Below are 14,065 nucleotides of genomic sequence, written 5' to 3'. Positions count from 1 at the left end.
GTAAGTGAGAAGCTTAACGCGTTTCAACAGATAAACTGTCGCCTCATTACAGGTGTTAGGATTGTGTTTGTCTCTCATTCATTGAGCTTGAAGTAATCAACAAAATATTTGCGCTTATTTTTAACATTCGATATGTGCAGGTCTTTCACGGACATTAATTATGAATCAATATGAGTCTTCCATTGCATCAAGAAATGCTTACTATTTTTTCACAGAAGAGATATCTAATCATGATAAATATTTGTGATGTAGACGTTGACATGTACTGTTATTGGTGAGAACATATCCTTTCAAGTGACTTTGAGGTCGCTCCAGAAATGTCTGCAGGTCAAATACGCTCAATATTGTCTGGAAGGCCAAATTTGAATCTTGCGTCGAACTTGCTGGCTCTCAGCTTAAGTGATAAACGTGCGTAACAACAATGAGGGTAAGAATAATGCTACATCGTCAAGGAATTCAATTTATAAATAAAGTCTTTGTGGTTGTACTTTGAGCCAAATGTAACTCTTGCCTTCTGTAAGGAACAACCGCGAAAAATTAGTATTTTGGGGGACCTGCTCGACCCAAGTTTTGTTTTGTAAACAAAAAGACCGAGCGGCTTCGTATGACTTGTTCTTAGAATGTTTAGTTACAGATCAAAGGCTATCGGATATTCTGGATTGGTACCTTCGTTGTTGACGTGACTTGTCTTTAGTATGCCCTGTATATACACTTCAAAGCATTTGCGCGGCGTCGACGAAATTGTGTAATACTCTTGACCAATAAGTTCGAGCCTTGATATTATCTTATTTATCATTAGTGCCTGTAACAATTTACCCCCAAGTTTGATGTAGAAAAATATATTTTTGTACATTCTCACTCTTCTGCTTATGCCGAAAGTTTAATTAATTTGCGGCTATGATTTAGTGATGGCAATTGCAACGCTTCATGTCTTGCTTTAAGACAGGTCGATATGAAGACTCCGACTTTTTGTTCTCATTCTTTGTGTATTTAAAATTTCCGAGCTGATATGTACTGCCGTCCCTCAAGAACGTTCCCATTGGGTGCCCAATATTATTCAGCCTAAGGGATTTTCGGCAAACCCAGACCAACTTGTTTTATCCGTATAATGCTGATATCCGTCTACTGTTCTCTTGTAATTAGCCTCCTTCTGGATCGATGCTTTGTAACGTTTTTATGGTTACAAGCAGTCGTCTCTGGGCAAGACTTGGTATATATACGTTTTCACACGGCTATTCTGATGTAATACCACATTTTCCCATGTAGTTAATGATGCTGCCTTCGTATATCCAGGTATATTTCTCGTTTGATTTTACGGAGTATGGATTTAAATGTCAACCTATGATCCCTATTTTTGCTCTCTCGTGTGGCTCTTGAGTTCCTGTTTCAGATTAAGGATAACGCATAATTTCGAGAGGCCGCCTGCTCAGTTAGAGTTCAAAGTAATTCACCAGTGAATCATTAATCCCATTACGTAATTACTGCAGGGAAGCTAACTATGAATTTTGATTTTGTGAACAATAATATTGGTATTTCGTCAATCCTTTCATTTTTTAACTTCCGCTATCATACAACAATTCTGTGTTGGGGCTATGAAAAATAATTCTTTGCAGTTAGGCGATATCATGTACTTACTCTAATCGCTCAGATCAACGCAACTTTTCACCATTGATTGACTTGGAGGATAGGTTTTCTTAAGTGAAGGGACTACAAGACGTAACATTCACAATAATTTTATCTTAATTTTAATTACATTGTACAAATATGTTGCACCCGATGAGGAATTTAATCTGTTTGTTAGCTACCATTGACATATGAGATGCAAATAGAATCTGCTATTGAATAGATTGCTTCAACAGAAGCAATTTTCTGCCTTTGCTGTGATGTCAAACTTAATGTTAGAACTATTTCCTGATCGAATAGTTATAGTCTAAAACACACATTCCGTCCGCTTGAAGAGATTATTTTTACACGTTTATAACTACTTAGCATTAGAGATTTAGTTCACCAAAGTACGAAATACAAAGGACGCAGCGATTCTCTCGGTAGTATTTTTAATGCATTTTGTACAGTAAACTGGGTTGGCTTACTCGAGAGTTTCCGGTAACCTATTTTCTCCCATTGCGTGTTCACGCATGAGACATGATTAATTATTAATTATGATCGTTTACTTACGATTTACAGGCAAGAGAAAGGAAGCAAAGACGCCGACATGTCCTATCTAAAACGGTCGGGAAGCCCAGGCACAGCGATGGCAATTAAGAAGTAATTGGATTTTGTAAATCGAGCCATGCGGAAACGCCGCTTTGTGGTCATAAGTGCGGAGTGTAATAATTCTATACGAAATTATCTACACGAATATTTTAGGCTTGGGAAATATACAAGCAGCATGAGCAAAAAAACTGCTGAACAAAGATGGAGAAGCCAAAATAATATTAGAACAGTGACAAATTGCATCCTTCATGCATCTGCAGATCGCTATTACACATAATAACTTCACTCGCGAGGGATACGGAGTTTGACAATGGTTGTGGGCGGCGAAATAGGATAGCAATTGTACTTTTTTTGGTCTAGGGAACGGCATATCTTAAGATAGAGCTCAAAATAAAAATGAGTTTAACAATTCCTCGAGCTATGGATTAGATACCGAGTTAAGAAAGTTTTTGGAAGTTGCACATGTTAAAATGGATGTGATGGGAATAGAAAACTGAAAATTTTCGGAGAATATTACTGATACTAATCTTGTGCAATAGTGAATTTGACTCTGCGCGAAATCCATAACCGGCGTGGCGACTGAAATGTACGAGAAAATAGTTTCGGTATCGATTTATGAAATAGTAACATTTCCCAAAATTGAATCAATTTCCGAGTTGAAAGGTAGTGAATTTAGGTTTCTAATCGTGGGTACGTATTCAGGACTATCACAATCGAGTAAGAAATTTCCAGCAAGGTGATAACTTCATGAGGGCGGTTAGCTAACGAAACTGAAAATATAATGTAATAAACATTCAATTATCCGACTGAGAATGCCACGCACGCTAATAATAACTTATAGGAATTATAGTATTATTATATACAAATGAATCGGTGAATGCAACCATTAGCTCAAAAATTGTAAAATTTGCCAAAAGCATCATACGCAAGTTCACTTGTATAAGATAAGTACAAAAATCGTGCGTACGATGTACAAAATTAATAGTGGATTTACAAAAAGCTAATCGTAAACGAAAAAGTATTTAATACCTACTTATATTCAGCGGTTATTATCGAGGCGCACGCGAGCCGGTGAATTGTACAGGTAAAAATGTCACAAGCTCGAAGACCAAATCTCGCAATTATAAGTCCATTTTGGATATGTACGCACATTGTAATTTATTTATTCAGATGATCTTTGCATCGGACACTCGAACTGCTTGGGCGTACAAATTTCCATGACGATCAACTCTCTCAAACTTATAATGCTCAAATTACTCAGATTATTTGTGTACGCCTAATAAAGCTCACACGTTTAGTGCGAAAGCTTACCCTGCAAATTTTCGAAACCGACTCACTAATTTGAAATTGCATCAAGATTTATTTTTGTAAATTCATCCAATACAAGCTTATTTTCTGAATCCCTTGTAATATAAATTAAAGTAAACCGTATTATTCACCATTAGAGACAAAGTTCAAGATTGTTAAAATAATATCCACTTGAAACCTCGTGCAAATTGCTTGTTATATCTCTAGTTGGTTGCCAATTGACGAATAATTGGATGACGTCATCATTAAGATACTGGAGGTGGTGTTGGCATCGAGAGCAGCGGGCTGTCGTTGCTCTCTGAAGGCTGCGGCTGCTTCTGTGCCTCCTGGTGAGCTGCCACCCGACGCCTCAAATTCTCGTAGAGCGTCTGGCTATTCTCACTCTGCACAAACATAATATACTTCATATACTTAAGCCTTACAAAATTTTGCCGCTTTTAACTAAGATTTTCCCTCGCCTTGTAAAATGTTACCAAATTCTAAAGATCAAAACAAACACGAAATTTTTCCATTACAATTATGTCATTTTAAGTTTAAAGACAATCATAGAAGTTGTACTAGATAGTGTTCGGACGACCTGACCATATTTTTTTAGCATTTATTGTAGGTAGAGTGTACTACTAATATCTTGCCATAGTGACTATCAACAGACTGATGAGCACAAAGTTACCTGATGGGTGCCAGGTTGAAGAGCCTTGAGCAGAGTCTCCCTACGATTGTCAGGCAGCTTGTGATGCACGTACCACACAAGCTTCATGAGGTGCCGCATGACATTTTCACGACTGATGTTAGTTAGAAAGAATTCATCAAACACAATAGTACAAAAGTCCTCAAGAGCGAACTCCTCAGTCATGGGGATAAGCGCCGCGACAAGAGAGTGCAGGAAAGTGTCGTGGAAGGCGCGGTCTTGGTGGCATGTGGCCAGGGTGCCCAGGACGCGCATGACGCCGGCGCGGTCGCGCTTAGAGGCGCAGTGAAGCGTGTAGTGCATGGCTAGGACGCACGCCACGCTGCTCTCCTGCAGGTACGCCTGGTAAGCGTCCGGTGGTGGACCCGAGTGTTCGATGACGGCGATGGCCGTCTCTCTCTCGTCCAAGGGCAGTTTAGAATTTAGCTTTCTTACCTGTCAAAAATTTTAACATTAACAAATGAATACAAAGAAAAATGCATTATATCCAGCTCGAAGTTTCGTTTAAGCACTCAAAAATGTTTATTTTGAAGAAATCCTGCATCCAGATCGTGATCGAACAAAATAATTTACATTGCTCATACGAAAAACTGATATCTTGAAATCAAAGGAAGCTCAAATACAGAATAATTGAAACTTGACTAGCAACATTATTTATCAAGTTACTCCAAAACCTAATAATAGTAAACCATGAGTGACGTCAACACTCACCTCATCGTCCACCATGAGTGACGTCAACACTCACCTCATCGTGCACCATGAGTGACGTCAACACTCACCTCATCGTGCACCATGAGTAACGTCAACACTCACCTCATCGTCCACCATGAGTGACGTCAACACTCACCTCATCGTCCACCATGAGTGACGTCAACACTCACCTCGTCGTCCACCATGAGTGACACAAGAGCAGGTAAGAATTTCGTGACGATCTGAGGGTCGAGCTTAGGTTCTCTGAAGACCTGACTTTCGATCATATCCCAGGAGTGCAGCCCCAGGGCCAGCATTCGAAGCACCAATACCAACACGCTGTTCTCCTGCACACGTTTCATCAATGAGAACAAGTTGCTTTGCAGGAAATATCCAACGGTTGAGGTGCTACGTACCTTCGCCTGATTTGACAGATTCTTCACTCGAGATATGATCAAAGAGTCCAGTAAACTTCCAGGGTCCTATTTTTTAATAGAATTTCCTATTTTATTGTTAGCCTGTCAATACAACAGAGACAAGCCTACTGACTAACAATAAAAGTTAATCCTATTAAAGCTCCTACTATACAAATCCTATATCTACTCCTACTATATTAAAGCTCCTACTATACAAATCCTATATCTATTACATCTACTATAATCCTATATCTTCTAGCTCCTACTTAACAAAAGTGCAACGAATATTATACCAATTTTATACAAGATTGTCATGGGGAGCATTCAAAGCAATATCGCTTCTGGTTGACCCCATTTTTCCCCATTTCATGTGCAAATAACAATGCTAAAAAGTTCCTTCAGGTGTACTCATTCAAATATTCCACCAATCCATATTAATTATCAAGCAATAATTGTTTTCATTTTCATGAATGTGTCATGCAACGGCAGATATTCCTACTCAAAGATCATCGGAGATCAAAATTCAAAATAATCTTTTGCAAAGGACTGTATACATAACACCTAACAATTCGACTCGTATTGCTGTGACGCCATGTAGAAGATTTTACAAGCCTGGTATCTGGATCTTCTTAGCAGATGAAATGAGTTAAAAAAAATATTTTAGGAGTGTTTCATTGCTCAGAAAATACTGCATTTATTCGCTTCAACCTTTTCACTACGAAATCTGCCATTACATTCGTTACACACTAATAACCTCATCCTAAGTAGGAAATTTATTTTGCTTTCAACATGAATATCGTCATAATTACTCTTAAAGCTGAAGCTGAGCTTGAGGTTATGACACTTGAGTACTAGCTAACCAAAAAAAAAAAGAATAAATCAAATTAAACCTCTGGGTTCTACTATATATGAATTGCGTCATCTCGAAGACCGCGTGGAACGCACCCTAGGCATCTGGTCGTTGTTCATGAGATGGTGCAAGAGCCTGATGACGGAATTAGCAAGGAAGTTGATGGCGTAAGGATCACACAATATCATGGAGAGATCGCCCAGCACTTGTTCCTGACCACGTCTGATGCTGTCCAAGAAGACTTGCAGCTCACGCGATCTGCAACGACATTAAAACTTCAATGAAAAGTGAAGATAAAGACAATCGGGAATGAAAAACCTGCAGGTAATTGATAAACTTTATACCTGAAAGTTTGTAATAGTTAAAAAAATGCAAATGTTGCAAATGCAAAATGTGCAAAATCACCAGTGAATATTAATTCAAGATATTTCAAGTTCAAATTTTGAGCTACATTCTCGAGCTTTGGATTTTACTATATTTCGAAATTCCAAGTAAAAATCACCATTATAAGAACAAACACAAAAACCGCCACCAAAGGAGAAAAAATTGCTACGTACGTGACTAATTCTTATTTAGTTATTAACTAACCACTGTTATTCAGTAATATATTAATAACAGTATAATATAACAGTGTAAAATATTAATATTATATTAATATGTTACACTCGTATTAATGAGTGTAACATTATAATATTACAAGTTTACTAATATTAATTAATATCATTTAGAATAAATAATTGTGTAGAAATATTTGTCTCGGGAAATACAATATTAAATCAATGGGACCATTTGAAAAGTCTGGCTATCTAGAAAATTATTACACCAGGTTCACAATACATTTATAGGCCGTCAGTTACGTCTATTGTCAATAAATAGATTACCCCAAGATTAAAATGTAATATTCAGACGACGTAAATTTCCTTCAGACTAAAACTCAATTCTTAGCCATTGTAAAGGTTAAATTTGCACCAAACGCAAGTGACAACATCTGACCTTTTGGCATCAACTCTGCCTTCTCTGATACAAGCATCGAGACACCAGGTAAACTTGTGGCAGGGATCCACGGCCGTGATGTCGTGCACCTCCTTGTCATGTAGCGCCATCAGCAGCTCGGCTCTCAATGAACAATAATGGACAAATCGTGTGCGCAAGAACAGCGTTCGCAAGAACTGCAGTACAAGATCGTAAAGTTTGACGTTGCGCCCGATCATGTGGACGAGTTTTTGTACCATCTCGCCTTGACGTCGAGCCTGGAGAATGTGGGAACATTGAATCAATAATGACTAATTTGCTGTTGAAGAACTTTATATGTAACTAAATGATCTACTGCACAAACAAATCGTACTGACCTGCACAAGCAAATCAATAAGTAAAACTTTGTAATTTTACAAAAACTTTGAGAAGAAAAAATCAATTATCATAAGTTAAAAAAAAATAATAACTCTAGTTCAAAGGGGAAATCTTTAAACTTCAATTTATAAATTTTATGAACAGGATATAGAAATATAGGTATACTAACTTTAGGAGAGGGACTGAAGAAAAGATTATGGAGATTGTCAACACTGAAAAGAGTGTCCTCCTTGCTGGTGATGTAGCCAGTGAGAAGCGGTGACACTTCGTCACCAAAAAGTGCCTGAGAATCTTTCCAAATTTGTCTCTTGACCTCAGTGTCACATGCATCGTACAGCTCGCGATCTCGAACCTGCAGGAAATTCATACAAGTGATTGAACTATTTTTGCAATTAATTATGCTTAAATAATTGGTTTTTGAAGCCAGTTGTGAATGTTCATCAACATTTATTCATTGTAATGAGGTTTATTAACACTGACCAATGTGCATTTTACTCTAGGTTACTTCCTTAGTATCCTATTAGAGATATTTTTAAAATTTTCATAAGTAAATATGTACTACTAAGACAACTTGATAACTCTCAACATGGACATCAAAGTAAGTACAAGACAAATCACTCACCAATATTTTTAGATACTTTTCCTCAACATGAGCCATGTGCTTCAGGATGCACATGACCACAGGTCTTAATGCTTTTATTTTGATGACAGGAAAGCTTTTGGTGAGCAGCTCCTTGAGTTTACGGTCCCTCTCCCTGCCTTCTTTGGCTCCCAGCTCCGTGATCTGAGCTATGAGCTTATCACGTAATTCCTGCAGGCAAGAAGTGCAGGTTTGGGAAACATTATCTCAAATTAAATAACATACTAGTAGTATTTAAAATTTTATATACACCAGCAATGTTGATCCAATGAAATGATAATACTTAACAATTCAAAATTATTTAGAAGTTATGAACCAATTTATCCACAATAAAGCAACATTCTAAAGGCATCATGAAAGCACGACCATGTTTGCTTCATCAAGAAACTTGTTCTTCTATCTATCTTATAGTACAAACAGAACAAAAATCTCAAGACGACAAAGCAATAGATCATTTTTACAGCAAGTTGTATGCACTGCAGTACCATAGAGCATGAAAGAGGTAATTATTCAAAAATGAAATGGCTAGCAAATCTGTAGAATGATGAAATTAATGACTTCAAAATAATAAGATAACTCCAATCATTCATATAACTATTGGCACTTCTATTAAGCACTACTAATAGCAAGTTTAATTAATAATTATACATATAGTCAATAATTTATTAAGGGGAGCGTCTACCCTAAATTACCGGTATATCTCGGTAATTTACAGAGGGATCAATTTGAAATTTGGTACACATGTGTAAACCCTAAAAAACTCAGGTTTTATTCATGTCAATTTTTGAAAAAAAAAATTGAAAGAAAACATTCTTAGAAAATGGCCAAAAAGGGGTACTTTAGAAAACCAATAGACTCCTCCTAGGATTTTCAAGCTACAACATCGAGACACATATCATTTGATGCGTAAAGACCATATCTACAAACTGGTTGTAGGGTTTTTTAAAATTTCGCATTTTTGTGGGTGTGGGAGCATTTTGTCCAAAATTTTTCGAAATTTTAGATTTACCTCCACTTCCCCCCCCCCCCTTTTGCAAAATAAAATCCGAACTATAATGAACTTGGAAAAAAAGCCTATGACCAGTTTGTATATCTTTTCTTTGCAAATCGAACGGTATATGTCTCATTGTTGTAGCTTAAAATCTCTAGGAGGAGATAGGTTTGCCATGAGAGAGGTTTTCATGTTTTTAAACTATTCAGTAGAGGCGAAAAGCCGCGGCGCGCTATGCAAAGGCATGTAATGTAGCTTAAATACCGGAAGTAAGCGTTATCTCCCTTCAAAGTTAGTCAGCGGTGCTTAGGACGACTACATCAACACCTTTCCGTGTGATGGCTGAGTGATAACTGAGCTGCAGGTCCAGTGATAGCATTTTATATGGCTTGGCCGTAATTATCCCCATAGACATTTGTGAAGGGACCCTACCACCCTCCCCCCTTTTGGGATCTGTCCTGAATGCATAAATCAACGTACAGAGATGTTTCTAGACTTCTAGTACCGTTCAATGCGGCAGAAAAAAAGCTTTAAGATGAGTTTAAAAACCGGAAATCCGAAAACTTTGATTTTTAGGGTAGACACTCCCCTTAAGGTGAAAACAACAAACCAACACGATTAGTTGCAAGCTTTAATAAACAGCTTTATCTGTCACTTGCAACAATTTTCATTCAAGTTGATATACCTATGTATATATTATCCAACATCTGGTATGCTGTGATTTTCCTACTTGAAAAATAAAAAAAATGTTGAAAAAGTTCATTGAGTAAAAATTTTCACAGAAAACTTGTGGTACCCAGTAGTGAATAATGTTAACAGAATTTGAGTTTAATTTCATTAGGTACTTAAAATACATTTATTCCAGAGATTTATCTGAGGAATAACTTCAAACTTGATGCATTTGAAAGAGATAAAGAGGAAGAAGGCTGTAGAATTTATCAATCAGAACTCACTTCCATGATGCTATTATGGAAATCAAGGCGTTTGACATTGTGAAGATCCAGTAGGTGCAACATTGGACGGAGAGATGGCAATAAAATACCATTTTCAACCTGAAAAATATGATAGATATAAATACAGTGCTGAGGTGCAGAGCTGGTTGCATCAAAGATGAACACTAAATAAATACCTAGATTTGTTTGCAAAGATGCTCATAGCCTGCAGGGTGTTCCTGACAACAAATAAATTGTCAGGTGTTTACACTCAGTATTGTTGCTGGGTCAGTTTAATTTGAATCATGGCCTCAAGGCTGAGAATCTCAAGAAAAGGGGTTGACTATGCTTTTAGTTTTCAAACTAAGGATCCATGTTCACACCTTCACACAGCTCATGCTTGAACTCTTGATAAAATTGAAGAGAAAAACTAATGACTAATTGGGAAAAATTCTGCTTGAAGAACTCAATGTAATAAGTGATTTGCAAAAATTAAGTATTGATTTTATAGCCTAAAATAACAGATGTTTTGAATGGTTTTTTACCTTGAGGATCAATAGCACCATTGAAAATTTGAATTTATGTGCATAATTAAATCTGTTCAAGTACATTTTAGAAAGAAAAAATTAACTTGGATTAATGGTATAACTAATCAGTACAATTAAGTATTAAAATCAATATTATTTACGCATTGCCATTGCTTAAGGTATGTTGCCTGGGAAAACTCAAGGTTGTTCTAGATTGCCACATTACCTCATCTTATGAAAAAAAAAACAATTAGTTTGTCATTTAGCAGTAAGCTCATTTATTTGGCAATAGTTAGTAGCATAACTCACCTGAAACTCTTCAATGGCCTTCAGAGGATCAGTGCAGTGGCTGAGTGAATCTTTAAGATAAGCACCCCCTGGGATGCCTATCTCTTCTAGGCCAAATCCTGACATTTGTCAGTCACAATACAGTTGGATGTTTAAGTTAGCTATTGCTAGTGAGAATCAGAAGAATACCATCAAACGGGGTGAAAAGGGACAGGTGGGGTAAATCGGGATGCGTGTCCCACATTTTGTAGAAATGCTGTAGCAGCTAAACTAATCAAAATATTGCAAAACTAAAAATAGTGGAGTAAACTTCAACATTTTTACTATCTATTATGTATGAAGCTAGTAAAGAAATCAAGCATTTACTATCTCTAAAAAATCGCTGAAAAAAGGATGAAAAGTGCGATTTTGGAAAAGTAGTTACCTCTGCTAAGGTCTGCAGCAAAAAAAATATTTGCTGTATTAAAAAATTTTACTTACATAAAAGATGCACCAGGTGTCGGCTTGAAAACTTAATTGATGGAATTTGCCTATCTCATTCCCCAAAAAAAAAAAATGGCAGCCATTTCTGCGCAACGGGGTAAAAAGGGACACCCCCCGGGGTAATTAGGGACACCCTTAAAAATGCATTTACAGTAGAACCTCAGTTAGCAAAGGCTCTAGTTAAAAAAAAATTTATTAACAACAAAGAATTTTGATTACATTTACCTCGCTTAGCAAAAAAAAATCACTCATCAAAAATTAGTGCATCATTGGTCGTCACAAAATTTTACATACAATGGTATATATAGAATTGTGCACTGGGCATCATAGAATAAAAATTAATTGACCTAAACTATGATTTATTTCTCCAAAACTTATGATGGTTGTCACTAAAACATTATTTTCTGTTTCAGGTATGTTTTTCAGGATCTTTTTTGTTATAGTGAAATCACTTGACTTGATTAAAATTGTGCGAACTTAAAAACCATCCTGTAAGCTTACAGATACAGAAGAAATGTTACATGGCTGCTGATATGAAGCTTGCAGCAGACAAGGTTGTTGACTCGTTATCAATGCTCAATGGCATGTCCATCAGTCCATGGATACAGTAATATCACATTAATAATATGGAAATTAATGAATATGGTAATATCATGTCAATAAAGGAAAAACAAGTAAAAATCACAGAAAATGTCATTTATTTTACATCTACATCATCTACAATGAAAGAGGAGGACTTCAGAGTACTGTTAGTAATGAATGAGTACACTCTGCAATCTGCATGCTTCAAACGTTTTAAAATTTAAAACTTTTATTGCAAGTGTCCTGGATTACCCCGTTCCCAGGGGTAAATCGGAACGGTTTTATTTTGCGTCTGGCACCTTTAGAATAGCATATGGAATTTTTTTGAAGATGCCATTCGATAGCCCTTGCAAAGATCTATAAAATGAGCCTAAATTTGTTTCTGAAATGTTTCATGGTAAGAAGTTATTAACAAAAAATGCTCAAAACCATCCCTTTTTAACCTGTTTGATGGTAATATCCTTGAACTAAAAATCTCAAACTAAATATGTGAATATTAAAAAAAAATCAAGATTCTTTCATTCAATCAAGATTTTTAATACTTTGCAAAAGGCCAAAATAATGGACTGTAATAAATGAGCCTGATAGCTTGTGAACAACTAACACAATAACAGAATATTTAGATCATAGATTAACATGATACACAGAGGTGGGCAGTAGCATGCTACATGTAAGCGGCCACTACATTTTCAGTAGTGGTAGCAGCGCTACATTTAAGGCAATGTAACGGTAGCGCCCGCTACATATTCAAGTAGCGATACAAGGTTTTGCCGCTACAGCGCTACCGCTACATTTATAGATAAAGCCTTTAGATTTTACTTAATAGTATTAAGTATTATTTAAAAATCAGCATAATACATACCTACATAATGTAAATACAGAATAAAACCATAGTGACAAACCAGAGATTTTTTAGAATCAGTTCATTTTTAATATCCTCATTTATTCAAGTTTTAAACCAATTTCTTAAGTATGATAATGCTGGTATGATCCATGATACTTTTAACTTTACTGGTCTACTTACAGGGCTGGAAAAGTCCTATTTTTGTCTGAAATATCGCAGCTCTAATGTCATATAATTTCAGTAGGTATGAAATCTTGTGGCTGGAATATCATAACTTTTTGTTTGATTGAAAAATTGCGGTTTGCACTTCGCAAACATGACACTTCATAAAATTTTCAACTTTCGCAATCTGCATTGCTTTACCGTTCCTGCCAAAATATCCTGCAGAAAAAACAAAAACATCCTAATGTAAACAAATCAACTAAACGATTTGTTGAAGATCGCGCATAGTTGCAGTCATGTCAAAGCAGTCAGAATGCATCAACATGTGCTCAATTTACAGTAAAGACAAATTTTATCATTGCCATTTGACTGCTTTAGGGTAAAATTAGAGATTTGGGGTAACATGTGCATGGACTTTGTAAATAAATTTGTGCCTCGTAAATGGCTTTTTATGGCCGAGATGCCGCCACTCTAAAAAACACTCTGCTTTGCCACTATGATTATTATAAAACTGTTCAAAAGATTTTGGTGTAATGTTGTCAACCTCAGCCTGTTACTAGCTGTCGACTATCATCAACATGTTAGTTGTTACTTGTTAAGTTGTTACCAGTTACCACTTACAGGTATTTTTTCAGGTTTCATTTTGCATACAGCTATTTCACACACACACACAGTTATTTTTATGTTTCATCTTCCCTACATGGATGTCTACTTTAATCTACCAATCTCAAAAATAATCCACATATATATACATATAAAAGACTGATTTTTATACATATATACGTATATTTGGATAATTTTTTAGATTGGTAGATTAAACTCATTAAAGTACACATCAATGACACTGGGAACCGGGAAGTGGGAAGGCCTAATCTTGTGACACTTTCTGGAACAATTTTGATGGGATAAAAAATTCTGGTACCATCAACTGGGGTGACTTTGGCCACTGGGGTCTGGGGGTGACTTCGGCCACCACTACAATAGCAACAAATGCCGGCAAAACAAAATAACAAACGTTGGCCAAGCCAAAGTGTGAAAGTGACGGGTGACTTTGGCAACCGGGGTGACACGGGACGACTGAAATAGCCCAGCATTGCCTA

The 14,065-nt window shown here is 36.5% G+C and overlaps 1 protein-coding gene across 1 annotated transcript; it reads right to left on the bottom strand.

Moving 5' to 3' along the window:
• Window positions 1-1,722: 1,722 nt before the first annotated feature.
• On the bottom strand, window positions 1,723-11,060 carry LOC108674484 (negative elongation factor B). Its single transcript, XM_018162438.2, has 9 exons — window positions 10,916-11,060; window positions 10,101-10,199; window positions 8,139-8,327; window positions 7,686-7,868; window positions 7,160-7,416; window positions 6,262-6,424; window positions 5,092-5,247; window positions 4,193-4,645; window positions 1,723-3,905 (listed from the first exon to the last, which is right to left on the bottom strand). The coding sequence occupies exons 1-9, from the start codon at window positions 11,018-11,020 to the stop codon at window positions 3,768-3,770; spliced, it is 1,743 nt and encodes a 580-aa protein (XP_018017927.1). The 5' UTR covers window positions 11,021-11,060; the 3' UTR covers window positions 1,723-3,767.
• Between the last annotated feature and the right edge of the window lie 3,005 nt (window positions 11,061-14,065).

Source organism: Hyalella azteca, unplaced genomic scaffold (assembly GCF_000764305.2).
Source record: "Hyalella azteca isolate HAZT.00-mixed unplaced genomic scaffold, Hazt_2.0.2 contig15311, whole genome shotgun sequence".
In the NCBI taxonomy this organism is placed as follows: Eukaryota; Metazoa; Arthropoda; class Malacostraca; order Amphipoda; family Hyalellidae; genus Hyalella; species Hyalella azteca.
This window is presented reverse-complemented; position numbering and strand designations above follow the sequence as displayed.

What these genes read in the sequence shown, in the direction of transcription:
- LOC108674484 (XM_018162438.2), bottom strand. Translation starts at nt 11,020, where the DNA reads ATGTCAGGATTTGGCCTAGAAGAGATAGGCATCCCAGGGGGTGCTTAT. An exon ending in TCCATAATAGCATCATGGAA is followed by an intron (nt 8,328 to 10,100) that starts GTGAGTTCTGAT and finishes TCTTGCCTGCAG; the next exon opens with GAATTACGTGATAAGCTCAT. An exon ending in CACTCATGGTGGACGACGAG is followed by an intron (nt 4,646 to 5,091) that starts GTGAGTGTTGAC and finishes AATTTTTGACAG; the next exon opens with GTAAGAAAGCTAAATTCTAA.